Raw genomic sequence first — 13,376 nt, 5'->3', positions numbered from 1 at the left:
CGCCCCCGCACCGCCCGCGTGCCCTCCGCCGGACCGCTCCCCTCCCCCGCGCGCTCGGCGCCCGTTCGTCCGCGGGCCGGGGCTCAGGGCTCCGCCAACCGGCCCCGGAGGCACGAGCAGGCTGCGGCCAGCGACGTTGCGGTTTCCCCACCTCCTCTCCCATCCCCTCCCCCGCGGCCTCCGCTCTCCACTCCCGCGCCCCCGCTTACCCTCAACTCTTCGAAATCCGCCATTTTATACCACCCGCGGGCGCCGCCGCCGCTGCCGCCGCACCCACTCCCGCTGCCTCCAACGACGCCGCCGCCACCACGGCCGCCGCCGCCTCCAGCACCATCCTGCACTGGGCGCCGCTTAAGACGCCGCGGCCGCCGCCGCTACCGCCGGGCCCGTCACGTGAACGGCGCGGGAGCCCCGCCCCCGACGCGCCGAAGCCCCGCCCCCAGCGGTGCCCCCTGCCCACCCGCGCGACCGCCTTCCGCCCGCGCCTTCCGTCCGCCCGGCGACGGCGCCCGCCCGCAGCTACCCCGGCGTGCTACCCAGCGGCCTGGCCCCGCGTCGTGCCTTTCGTCCCCGGCGGAGGCCCCTGCGGACTTGCCTAGAGCTGGGTCGCAACTGAGGCGTTATCCGCGGGCCTGGCCTGGGGAAGTGGCGGGTAGGAAGAAGAGGCGGCCGGGACGCGTGTCAGGAGCATTCGGGAAGATTCTTACGTTGCCCTTCACGCGGTAGCTATGGACGGAAAAGCCGCCTCAAATAAAACCATCCCCCAGAGTAGTTGTGGCGGAATTATCTAAATATGGGTAAGCTATTGTTCCCATCTAATGGTGAGGTTGTGTGACACCTTTTTGAATTGCTAATGTCCTCCAAGTACCAACCTTGCCGAGTTTTTCTGACTTTCAAGGGCACCTGAAGGTCACGGACTGCAGAGTTGGGAGAGTTAGGGTTGGAGGAGAAGTGAAATAAGAGCGCTCAGAAGGGCCATGCTAAAAAGTCAGGGAAATCTGATAGCTAGGAAGGAGTCAAACACCAAGGCAGAGTAAGTAGATAGAAGCTTGATGCCCTCCCCCCGCCCCACGTAATGTGCTGATAAAGGATGAAGGAAGATGCTGATTCAAGACTGTCAGAAAAATCGCTGGATGGTGTCCAGGGTTCAATTTCCTTGAAGAATTGGGTAGAACCCACCCACGAAAGGTCTTTAAAACAATGTAACTTTTAAGGCCCTATTTAATCAGCTTCCTACCTACTGCCTCTTCCCACTACCCCTCATTTCATCCGCACTGCACTTCCAGGTCTTCCTTCCACTCCCCTGCCCCCGCACCCCGCAAGTTGGTTTTGTTTTTTTGAGACGGAATTTTGCTCTTATTGCCCAGGCTGGAGTGCAATGGCACGATCTTGGCGCAATGTCTGCCTCCCGGGTTCAAGCGATTCTCCTACCTCAGCCTCCCGAATAGCTGGGATTGTACTTTTGGTAGAAATGGGGTTTCTCCTTGTTAGTCAGGCTGGTCTCGAACTCCCGACCTCAGGTGATCCACCCGCCTTGGCCTCCCAAAGTGCTCGAATTACAGGCGTGAGCCACCGCACCTGGCCTCCCGTTAAGTTTTAAGGCCTCTAAATGTTGATTCTTGAACAAGAATAATTTCCCACTCTCTTTGTTCCTAACTCCTGTTCATCCTTCAGGTTTCACTTTAAGTGCCACTTCCTCAGGAAGACCATCCTCACTCACATCCCACATTTTAATTCAGAGTCCCCTGTTATGACCTCTCCTAGGAACCTGAACTACTTCTTCCTGAGATGTCTCCATGGTAATTATGTAGGTATTTGTGTGATTGTTTATTTGATATACATATGTGTGTATATATACACACACATATTGTTTTGGCTGGGTGCAGTGGCTCATGCCTGTAATCCCAGCAGTTTAGGAAGCCGAGGCAGGTGGATCACTTGAGGTCAGGAGTTCGAGACCAGCCTGGCCAACATGGTGAAACCCCCGTCTCTACTAAAAATGCAAAAATTAGGCCAGGAGCCGTGGCTCGCCCGAAATTCCAGCACTTTGGGAGGCCGAGGCGGGCGGATCACCTGAGGTCAGGAGTTGGAGACCAACCTGACCAACATGGAGAAACCCGATCTCCACTAAAAATACAAAATTAGCCAGGCGTAGTGGTGCTTGCCTGTGATCCAGCTACTCAGGAGGCTAAGGCAGGAGAATTGCTTCAACCCGGGAGGCACAGGTTGCAGGGAGCGGAGATAGCGCCATTGCACTCCGGCCTGGACAACAAGAGTGAAACTCCATCTCAAAAAAAAAAAAATTAGCCGGGTGTGGTGGCACATGCCTATAATCCCAGCTACTCGGGAGGTTGAGACGAGAGAATTGCTTGAACCCAGGAGGCGGAGGTTGCAGTTAGCTGAGATGGCGCCATTGCTCTCCAGCCTGGGCAACAAGAGTGAAACTTTGTCTCAAAAAATAAAGATAAATAATTGTTTTAAAATTTTTTATTAAAAAATTGTAAACCCACTAGACTATAATGGCTGATAAATGCCTAACAAATAGTTGGCCTTGTATTTGTTTAATGAATAAAGGAAGGAATGAACGATGTCCAGGTTCTAAATCTGTCCACCATTAACTTTGTGAGCTTAGCTTGGCTTATTCTTACTCTTGATTTATTCGTCGTAGACCTTGATTTACACCTCAGTAGAATTTAACATTGTTTAGTAGACATTAAGTGAATGTCACTGTGCAAGGAGTTTTCAGGGAATAGATGAATAGAGTACAATACGGCCCTGCCACGGAGGAGCTTACACCCGGAAAGGGGACCAACATAAACACAAAACAGTAAGAGAAGCAAAGCAAAGCCCCACTGAAACTTACCTTCAGTGTTCGTTGTAGTTGCTTCTCAGCATTCATTCTGCCCCTTCCTCAATGTGTAGCAGCTCCTGGGTGGGTTGGGTAGGTTTGACTGCAAAGAGTTCTAGGTGCTGCCTTAGACTGGCCTGAGCCATTAAGGACTGTTAAAGTCATTCTGGCCACAGTATTAGATCACACCTGGGCATATAAATCTAATTAGTACTGAGCATTTATAGGCTTTGCCAAGTAGATCAAGTGTGGACCCATGCCCTAAGGTAGGCCAATCAGAGGGAAGCCTAGGACATTTATTCACTGATTAAAGATAAGACTTTCTGGCATGTGGAACACTCGCCATTTTGCTACAGTGAAGAGCCAACCTGAGAACCAACCCTTCTTGTGAGCAGAAAGATCACACACACAAAATCTCAGCATTGACTTTGATACTCACCCTTCCTCTGTACTGGCCAGTTTTCTTAAGCCAATGCCTTTCTTGTAAGGTTTTAGGTTGTTTGACTTGAGATTTCTATTAGTTGCAATGGAAATAATTCTGAAATAGGGTGCTACTTTGTCTTACCAGACCAGATTATTAATTTGGCATTTTTTCTAATCTATACTCCCTAATAATCATTCAATATATGTTCAAAGGAATGGCTGAGTGGTAAAGGGTAGAAAAGGCATGTCTCTCTTCACTGTTGTGATTATTTCTGCTCTGGTCTAGCTTTATATATCCTCATTAAAAAGAAATCCCTGCACTTACTTGAATCCAACTTCCTTATAACGTGGTAATGTTGTATACCCTTAGAGGGGAGTGGAGAAGGAGGGAGGTGCAGTAATCACTCACAAAAGGCCACATATCAAAGTACCAGTTCCAGCCACATGCTGAACTCTTCTACCAGAGGAATTCTATTAAATATATCTTTTTTCTTTATTACATTCCCAATGAAAAATGTTTTAGTGCTCTTTATGAACTCATATACCTGATAGATCAGGTATATGAGTGTACTTTGTAAACTCATAAAGTGAAAGATGGTAAATTTTTTGTATCTAAACAGCTGACTAAGCTGATTTTGAATCTAAACAGCTGATAAACACATAACCCCCCCAAAAACAGCACTTCATTAAGAAACATAATTAAGAACCATATGATATATCCTAGTAATTTTAGCAAAGAGTATTCCAACCTGGTTGGACCAACCTTGTAACATTGAGTTTAGTTCCAAGCACCTGTCTTCTTAATCCTTTCGCATCCTGTCTCTGAACCCATTACCAATTTTAATATCTTTACCAATTTTAATACCTTTCTTTTCCTTCCAACTGATTACTTCCTCTCTCCCTGTGACAGTGCTCAGGCCTCCCAGATGTTTTCCAAGCCACTTTTCTTCTTTTGCTAAGCATATATCTATTTATATCACATTATCTAACTCCTATACACTTTGCCAATACTGTCTTAGTCTTAGACTTTACCAAAACTAATACCAAGGAAAGTGAACAAGGAATTTAAAAAAATTTTTTTCCTCGCCTTTTTTTTTTTTTTTTTTTTTGAGACAGGGTCTCACTGTGTTGCCCAGGCTAGTAGAGTTCAGTGGCATGATCACAGCTCACTGCAACCTTCACCTCCCAGCCCAAACAATCTTCCTACCTCAGCCTCCCAAGTAGCTAGGACCATGGGCACACCACTACCCCTGGCTAATTTTTGTATCTTTTGTAGAGACAGGGTTTCACCATGTTGCCCAGGCTGTTTCAAACTCCTGGATTTAAGTGATCCTCCTACCTTGGCCTCCCAAAGTGTTAGGATTACTGGTGTGAGCCTCCGCTCCCGGCCTCAACTTTTTATTCTGAAAACCTTAATCACAAATTTGTTTCTTCTCCACTTTCACTGCATCACTTGACTAGCCTTTAAAAAAATAATAATAATAATTAAAAAATAAAAAGTTGAGGCTGGGCATGGTGGCTCACGCCTATATTCCCAGCACTTTGGGAAGCTGAGGTGGGTGGATCACCCGAGGTCAGGAGTTTGAGACCGGCCTGATCAGCATGGTGAAACCCCATCTCTACTAAAGAAACAAAATGAACCAGGTGTGGTAGCACATGCCTGTAATCCTAGCAACTTGGGAGGCTGAAGCAGGAGAATCGCTTGAACTCAGGAGGCAGAGGTTGCAATGAGTGGAGATCACGCCATTGCATTCCAGCGTGGGCAAGAAAAGTGAAACTCCATCTCAAAAATAAATAAATAATAAAAAGTTGAAACATAAACTTCGAAAGCATAGCAGAATGGTCACCTGTATAAAATTTATAATTTACGTATAGTTAAATCCTTATGTCTGAAGTAAACACTTCAATCCATATAAAAAAATTCTTATCAAGATACAGAACATTTTCATCAATCCCCAGAAAGATCCCTATTCCCCCTTCCCAGTCAAACCTCCCACCAGAAACAACTTTTGATCTGATTTCTTTCTTTTTTTTTTTTTTTTTTGAGATGGAGTCTCACTCTGTTGCCCAGGCTGGAGTGCAATGGCACAATCTCAGCTCACTGCAACCTCCACCTCCTCGGTTCAAGCAATTCTTCTGCCTCAGCCTCCCGAGTAGCTGAGATTACAGGCATGTGCCACCACGCCTGGCTAATTTTTTTTGTACTTTCAGTAGGCACGGGGTTTCACCATGTTGGCCAGGCTGGTCTCGAACTCCTGACCTTGTGATTCACCCACCTCAGCCTCCCAAAGTGCTGGGATTACAGGCGTGAGACACTGTGCCCGGCCTTGATCAGATTTCTAATACTAAAATTTAGTTTTTTATATTTTAACATTACATATAAGTGGAATCATACAGTGTATGCTCTTCTGCTTGGCTTTTTAAATTCAGCATAAATTATATGAGGTTGACATGTTGTATATTTCAATTCTTTTTTTTTTTTTTGAGACAGAGTCTCACTCTGTTGCCCAGGCTGGAGTGCAATGGCGTGACCTCAGCTCACTGCAACCTCCACCTTCCGGGTTCAAGCGATTCTCCTGCCTCAGCCTCCCAAGTAGCTGGGCTTACAGGTGTGTGCCACCATGCCCAGCTAATTGTTGTATTTTTAGTAGAGATGTAGTTTCACCATGTTGGCCAGGCTGGTCTCAAAATCCTGGCCTCAGGTGATCCACCTGCCTCAGCCTCCCCAAGTGCTGGGATTATAGGCGTGGGCTATCACACTTGGCCACAATTCATTTCTTTTTATTGCTAAGTGGTAGTCCATTGTATGAGTAGACCCCAACTTATCCTTTCTCTTGTTGATGGGCATTTATGTTGTTTCCAGGTTTTGATTATTGTAAATAAATGCTATCAACTTTCTTATACGGCACATTTTATAGATAAATGATTGTATTTCTCTAAAATAAATATTTAAGAATGGAATTGCTGGAACATAGAGAAGATGTATGTTTAACTTTTTAGAGTTTCAGTCTTATCACCCAGGCTAGAGTACAGTGATGCGATCTCAGCTTATTGCAACCTCCGCCTCCCAGGTTTGAGTGATTCTCCTGTCTCAGTCTCCCGAGTAGGTCGGATTACAGGTGCATGCCACCACGCCCGGCTAATTTTTGTAGTTTTAATAGAGACAGTGTTTCACCATGTTGGCCAGGCTGGTCTCAAACTCCTGACCTCAGGTGATCTGCCCTTGTCGACCCCCAAAGTGCTGGGATTACAGGCAGGAGTCACCGCACCTGGTCCTTGACTTTTTACTAAACTGTCAAATATTTATCCAACTTTTCATATTCTCACCAGCAATGTATGTGGTTAATAACTTTTCAATGATCAAATATATTTTTGCTTAACATTTTCTTTAACCTTGAAATTATTTGATAATATTGAATATCAGCCTTTCTTTGAAATGCCTCTTCTTGATTTCATGATAGAACTCTTTTGTCTTCTTTCTATTTTGCCAAATTATCTCTATATGCCTCTTTTTACATATCACTTATGTTTTCAGTTTCAAATATCTTCTATTCTCATAATTTGTCACTACTATTAAAATTTATAGACTATGAGTTAAATGACCTAGATTCCAGAACAGAACCTTCTTCAAGATACCTTTTTGACGTAGATTCATAACATACACTAGTAGGATGAAGATAAATCTGCTTTTAGAGGAAAGTTATGTCCGGTGAATGAAGTTAGAAAAAGAAAAGCAGGCCAGGTACAATGGCTCACATCTGTAATCCCAGCGTTATGGGAGGCTGAGGCGGGCAGATCTCCTGAGGTCAGGAGTTCGAGACCAGCCTGGCCAACAGGGTGAAAGCCTGTCTCTACTAAAAACGCAAAAATTAGCGGGACATGGTGGCACGTACCTGTAATCGCAGTTACTCAGGAGGCTGAGGCAGGAGAATCGCTTGAACCTGGAAGACAGAGGTTGCAGTGAGCTGAGATCGTGCCATTGCAGTCCAGCCTGGGCAACAGAGCAAGACTCCATCTCAAAACAAACAAACAAACAAAAAAACTACCTTTGCCTGGTTCTAGCATCAAAGTTATAACAGTCTTGTGAAATGAGTGAAGAATGCTTTTTTTTTTTTTTTTTTTTTTTGAGACAGAGTCTTGCTCTGTTGCCCAAGCTAGAGTGCAGTGGCGTGATCTCGGCTCACCGCAACCTCTGCCTCCTGGGTTCAAGTGATTCTCATGCCTCAGCCTCCTGAGTGGTGGTGCATACAGGCGTGCACCACCATGCCCAATTAGTTTTTGTATTTTTATTACAGACAGTGTTTCACCACATTGGCCAGGCTGGTCTCAAACTCCTGACCTCAGGTAATCCACCCTCCTTGGCCTCCTAAAGTGCTGGAATTATAGGTGTGAGCCACCTTGCCCAGCCCTTTCATTTTTAAATTTATTTTAGTAGTTTGTATACATTTCTTCTGTGTTCTCATATTTATTGGGAGGAAACTATTCTTTTATTTTAAAATTTCTGCAGAATCTATAATTATGGTGGGCTCCTAAATGTACATTTTGTTCTTGTCTTCTAATGTTTTTCTTGAAAATTCTTGCTAGAGATTTGTCTGTTTTATAATTGCTTTCAAAGAGCAACATTTTAACTATGTTTTTCTCTATTTTATTGTTTTTTCCATTTAATTATTTTCTACTGCTATCTTTATTTCTTTTATTCTACCTTTATTCCCTCCCTCCCTCCCTCCCTCCCTTCCTTCCTCCCTCCCTTCCTTCCTCCCTCCCTCCCTCCCTTGCCTCCCTCTCTCCCTCTCTCTCTCTCTCTTTCTTTCTTTCTTTCTTGACAAAGTCTTGCTCTGTTACCCAGGCTGGAGTGCAGTGGTATGATTTTGACTCACTGCAAGAGTTCAAGTGATTCTCCTGCCTCAGCCTCCTGTGTAGCTTTGACCACAGGTATGCACGACCACACCCAGCTAATTTTTGGTATTTTTAGTAGGTAGGGGGTTTCACCGTGTTGGCGAGGCTGGTCTTGAACTCCTGACCTCAGGTGATCCGCCCACCTCGGCCTCCCGAAGTGCTAGGATTACAGGTGTGAGCCACCACACCCTGCCTTTTTAAATTTTGAATTATATTTATTTTTTAAAAATGTTTATTTTATTTTGATTTGTTTTTTAATTTATTTTGAGATGGAATCTCACTCTGTTGCCCAGGCTGGAGTGCAGTGGTGCGATCTTGGCTTAGTGCAACCTCTGCTTCCTGGGTTCAAACGATTCTTCTGCCTCAGCCTCCCAAGTAGCTAAGACTACAGGTGCATGTCACCATGCCTGGCTAATTTATTTATTTATTTATTTTTTAATTATTATTATTATTTTTTTTTTCTGAGATGGAGTATCTGTTGCCAAGGCTGGAGTGGCATGATCTCAGCTCACTGAAACCTCCACATCCCGGGTTCAAGCAATTCTACCTCAACCTCTCAAGCAGCTGGGATTACAAGTGCCTGCCACCACACCCACTAATTTTTGTATTTTCAGTAGAGACCAGGTTTCACCATGTTGGCCAGGCTGGTCTTGAACTCCTGACCTCAGGGGATCTGTCCGCCTTGGCCTCCCAAAGTGCTGGGATTACAGGCGTTAGCCACTGCGCCAAGCCAAGGTAGTTTTTAAAATCTCACTTATAAATTGCAAAGTTACCTCAGGAATGCAAGGATGATCTCATGTTAACATATATGTTATATAACTTGGTAATTTGATCCAACTCACCATCTGAGGACGACCATCTGAGGACGACCAAAAAAGCTGGATTTAAAAAAAATAGAAGCAAATATCTAATATAAGGAATTATCTGGCCAAAATCTAGATTATGATATTCAAGGAAGTTGAGCCAAGCATTTTTTCTGAAGGAATTTACCAATGCAAAGGCAAAATTGATAAAGTGAGTTGTGATTTTTGCAAGATTATGGGGCAAGAGAAAAAGAAATCTAAATCTAGTGCCCATAGGAGATGAAGAGGTTAATAAACGTGCTTCATATTTAATATGAGGCCCCATAGGGTAAAAGTAAATCAGAGGTAAATCAGCACTTTCACAAATTGCAGTCTGGTTTTATACCAATCAGGAAATCTGAAACCCAGAATGTTGAATAAACTGGTCCTAGACTGGCAATCCATAGGTACTGGGCATAAACAAACAAAAATTATCTCCATAAGAAGGTATCATCAGCCTAAATGTCAAAATAACTTATAAATAATTTGCTCAAAAAATGACCAGTATTTAGTAAAAAGTTAGCAGACCATACATGGAAACAAACATTTTGAGTGAGAATAGAAATATCAAACAAAAAGAAATCTACCAGAGCAACCAGAAAAAGATCGCAATGAGAGCATGCTGACACATGCGCATGCTTGAAAAAAATAACCTAATAGAAACTCTAGAATTAATAGGTTTAAGAACTCAGTGTGTAGATTTAATAGCATATAGCACACAGTTTAAGATCATTAGTAACCAGAATACATGCTACAAGACTACTTAGGGCCACAACACCCACTGACTCCCTGTCACGTAGGAGGAGAGATGAAGACACAGGAAGCCCAGAAGGAAATAAGCCCTGCAGCCATGTTTTCCTGAGGAAGCTGCTGACAAGGTGGCCCAGCCAGCACAAGTATTTTAAAGAGCTGCCGCCACCTCTTTGGGGCAGCAAAAATATATCTTCTGGAGCCTTCGAAGGCTAAATGGACTATATTGTCCAAGCTGGACTCAAACTCCTGGGCTCAAGCAAGACTTCTGCCACAGCCTCCAGAGTAACTCGTACTACAGGCATTTGCCACTGCAACAGGCTAGTTTTATGTATTTAAATAAATTTACATTGAAAAAGGAAAAAAAGAGGCCGGGCACGGTGGCTCACACCTGTAATCTCAGCACTTTGGGAGACTGAGGCAGGTGGATCACGAAGTCAGCAGTTCGAGGCCAGCCTGACCAACATGGTGAAACCCCATCTCTACTAAAAATATAAAAATTAGCCAGGCATGGTGGTGTGTGTCTGTCATCCCAGCTACTCAGGAGGCTGAGGCAGGAGAATCGCTTGAAGCAGGGAGGCAGAGGTTGCAGTGAGCCAAGATCGCACCACTGCACTCCAGCCTGAGCAACAGAGCAAGATTCCGTCTCAAAAAAAAAAAAAAAAAAAAAAAAAGACCCTCTGGACCAGGAGGAACTATAAATGTACTATAAATATCTGTTGAGGATGCCATAGTTGATACTTCTTCCTTGAGTGACTTAAATTTACCAGTAAAATATAACAATTTCAAGTTTGTATGCACCTAATAACATGGCGTCAGTGTATCATACAGAACCACAATGAGAAACAGACAAAATCCACTTTTCTATGGTGGAAAATTTTACCATACCTAGCTCAGTAACTGAGCCCCAAAAGCAACATCATTAAAGATATAGATTTTTGAAATAACATGATTAAAAAACGTAACCCAATTTATATATTAATGTTCACAAATGTGTTATTTCAAACACACATGGACTATTTGTAAAAGTTGAATATACTCTGACAATAGAGCAAGTGCCCATAAATTTTAAAGAATCAAAATCATACAGAGTATGGTCTGTGTACAATTAAGCTAGAAATCAATAATGAATAATTACCAGAAAATCTTAATTTTTATATTTAAAAATTAAGAAATACTTTTCTACATAACCTAGGGGTGTTGGGCATGGTGGTATGCACCTTATTCTTAGCTATTCAAGAGGCTTAGGTAGGGAGATCAATTAAGCCCATAAGTTTGAGACCAGCTTGGGCAACACAGTGAGATTCCATCTCAAATAAATAAATAATCTAGGGGTCAAAAGAGAAATCACAATGAAAAATTTAAAACTGTTTACCTGAATGATGATGAAAATACTACGTATCCAAATTTATGGGCCAGACATGGTGTCATGCCTGTAATCCCAGCACTTTGGGAGGCCAAGACGGGTGGATCACTTGAGGTGAGGAGTTTGAGACCAGCCTGGCCAACATGGTGAAACCCCATCTCTACTAAAAATATTTTAAAAATTAGCTGGGTGTGGTGGCGGGTGCCTGTAATCCCAGCTACTCAGGAGGCTTAGGCAGGAGATTCGCTTGAACCTCGTAGGCAGAGGTGCAGTGAGACGAGATCATGCCATTCCACTCCAGCCTGGGCAACAGAGCAAAAATTCTTCTAAAAAAAAATTACTAGGTATGCCGTAAAACAATATTGACTATAAACCAATGTGGGAAGTTTGTGAGGAACTGCTAAAAATCTGTTTTTCACTCACCTCTCTATCAGAAAGGCTGTCCTGAGGCAGTTTTCATCACTTTCCAGGTTCTGATGAGGTGTGAGAAGCCACTATAAGAGTATGAACTCCGGATATGGTCTGATGAGAATGGTACTTTACTTCTGTGATCTTCCTAAATCACATAACCCCAGTTTTTCTTGAGAAAAACGTAGACAAATTTCAATTGAGAGGCATTCTGCAAAATACCTGCCCAGTACTCCTAAAAGTGTAAAGGTCATCAAAAACAAAGTCAGAGAAACTGTCACAGCCTAGAGGACACTAAGGAGATATAATAGCTAAATGTTTTTTGTTTTTGTAAATTTTTATTTTTATCATTTTCTATTTATTTTTATTTTTTATTAGCTAAATGTTGTATGGTATTCTGGCTGGGATCCTGAAACAGAAAAGAACACTAGGTACAAACTAAAGAAATCTGAATAAAGTATGGGCTTTAGTTAATAATAATGTATCAATGTTTGTGTGATCTTTTTCACCAAGCAGCATATATAGATGCTTCTAGATTCCCTCCAGCTTACCAATGTAACACAAATTTTATCATTTCTGAGCTCTATGACCTGAAAAAGTTTAGGAAGCACTAACCTAGAGAAACTCCTATACATGTACATGTGCACTAGGAGACATGTACAAGGATATTTATTGTGTCACCGTAATCATGAAAAAATGATAACTTGTCCATCAACGTGACAGTAGATACTGTGATATATTCCTGCAAAAGAATGCTATGTGGGCCAGACTTGGTGGCTTGCACCTGTAATCCTAGCACTCTGGGAAGCCGAGGCCAGGAGGGTCACTTGAGCCCAAGAGTTAGAAACCAGCTGGGGCAACATAGGGAGACCCCGCTTCATACAAAAATTAGCTGTGCATGGTGGTGCACACCTGTAGTCCCAGGTAATTGGGAGGCTGAGGTGGGAGGATCACTTGAGCCTGGAAAGTTGAGGCTGCAGTGAGCCATGTTTGTGTCACTGCACTCCTGGGTGACAGAGCAAGACTCTGTCTCAAAAAATTTATAAAAATGCTTTGTGTAGAATAAGAAAAAAATGAATAAACTAGAGCTACATATAAAAGCATGGGCAATCTCAAAAACAATGTTAAATGAAAAGATCAAGTTGGAAAAAGTTATCTACTCTTTATATACATTTTTCAAAAAACCTAAATGCTGTATATTCATGGATATATACATATGTGATAAAAATTCAAAACCTTACATGTGAATGGTGACTATCAAAACCAGGACAGCTGGTACCTCTGGGGGATGGGAGTAGGATCTGTAAAGGCTATTTTGGGGATTCCGCTATACTTACACAGTTTTCTTCCTTTAAAAAAGAAAAGATCTGAAGCAAATATGGCAAAATGTTAGGATTTGATAGACCTGGAAGGTGAATATACCAATGTATTATTCTCTACACTTGTATGCTTAAGATATTTTATAACAAAATAGATACAAAATATATCCTAACTCTGATCATTCTTTAGTACTTCCACTGCTGCTGCCACCGTTTGACCTGGATAACTTGCAGTACCTATCTATCTTTTTTTTTTTTTTTTTTTTTTTTTTTTTTTGAGACGGAGTCTCGCTCTGTCGCCCAGGCTGGAGTGCTGTGGCCGGATCTCAGCTCACTGCAAGCTCTGCCTCCCGGGTTCACGCCATTCTTCTGCCTCAGCCTCCCAAGTAGCTGGGACTACAGGCGCCCGCCACCTCACCCGGCTAGTTTTTTGTATTTTTTAGTAGAGACGGGGTTTCACCGTGTTAGCCAGGATGGTCTCGATCTCCTGACCTCGTGATCCACCCGTCTCGGCCTCCCAAAGT

At 43.2% G+C, this 13,376-nt stretch overlaps 2 protein-coding genes across 43 annotated transcripts in view; one reads left to right on the top strand and one right to left on the bottom strand.

Annotated features, from left to right (window-relative positions):
* PIAS2 (protein inhibitor of activated STAT 2) overlaps nucleotides 1-393 on the bottom strand; it is a 107,850-nt gene extending 107,457 nt beyond the window's left edge. For all 42 annotated transcript variants that reach the window (XR_012427090.1, XR_012427092.1, XR_012427089.1 and 39 more), the window contains exon 1: nucleotides 210-393. Coding sequence is in view for 5 of the 42 variants with exons in the window: in XM_045377712.3 (XP_045233647.1) it covers nucleotides 210-233 (24 nt within the window). In the remaining 37 variants the exon portion in view is untranslated. The remainder of the gene's footprint in view (nucleotides 1-209) is intronic.
* Nucleotides 394-477: 84 nt separating this feature from the next.
* KATNAL2 (katanin catalytic subunit A1 like 2) overlaps nucleotides 478-13,376 on the top strand; it is a 167,000-nt gene continuing 154,101 nt past the window's right edge. The window contains exon 1 of the mRNA XM_074022382.1: nucleotides 478-797. The gene's annotated coding sequence lies outside the window, so the exon portion shown is untranslated. The remainder of the gene's footprint in view (nucleotides 798-13,376) is intronic.

The sequence above is a fragment of the Macaca fascicularis genome, chromosome 18, assembly GCF_037993035.2.
Source record: "Macaca fascicularis isolate 582-1 chromosome 18, T2T-MFA8v1.1".
Taxonomy (NCBI): domain Eukaryota; kingdom Metazoa; phylum Chordata; class Mammalia; order Primates; family Cercopithecidae; genus Macaca; species Macaca fascicularis.
Note: the sequence above shows the minus strand (reverse complement) of the source record. Positions and strands in the feature narration are given on the sequence as shown.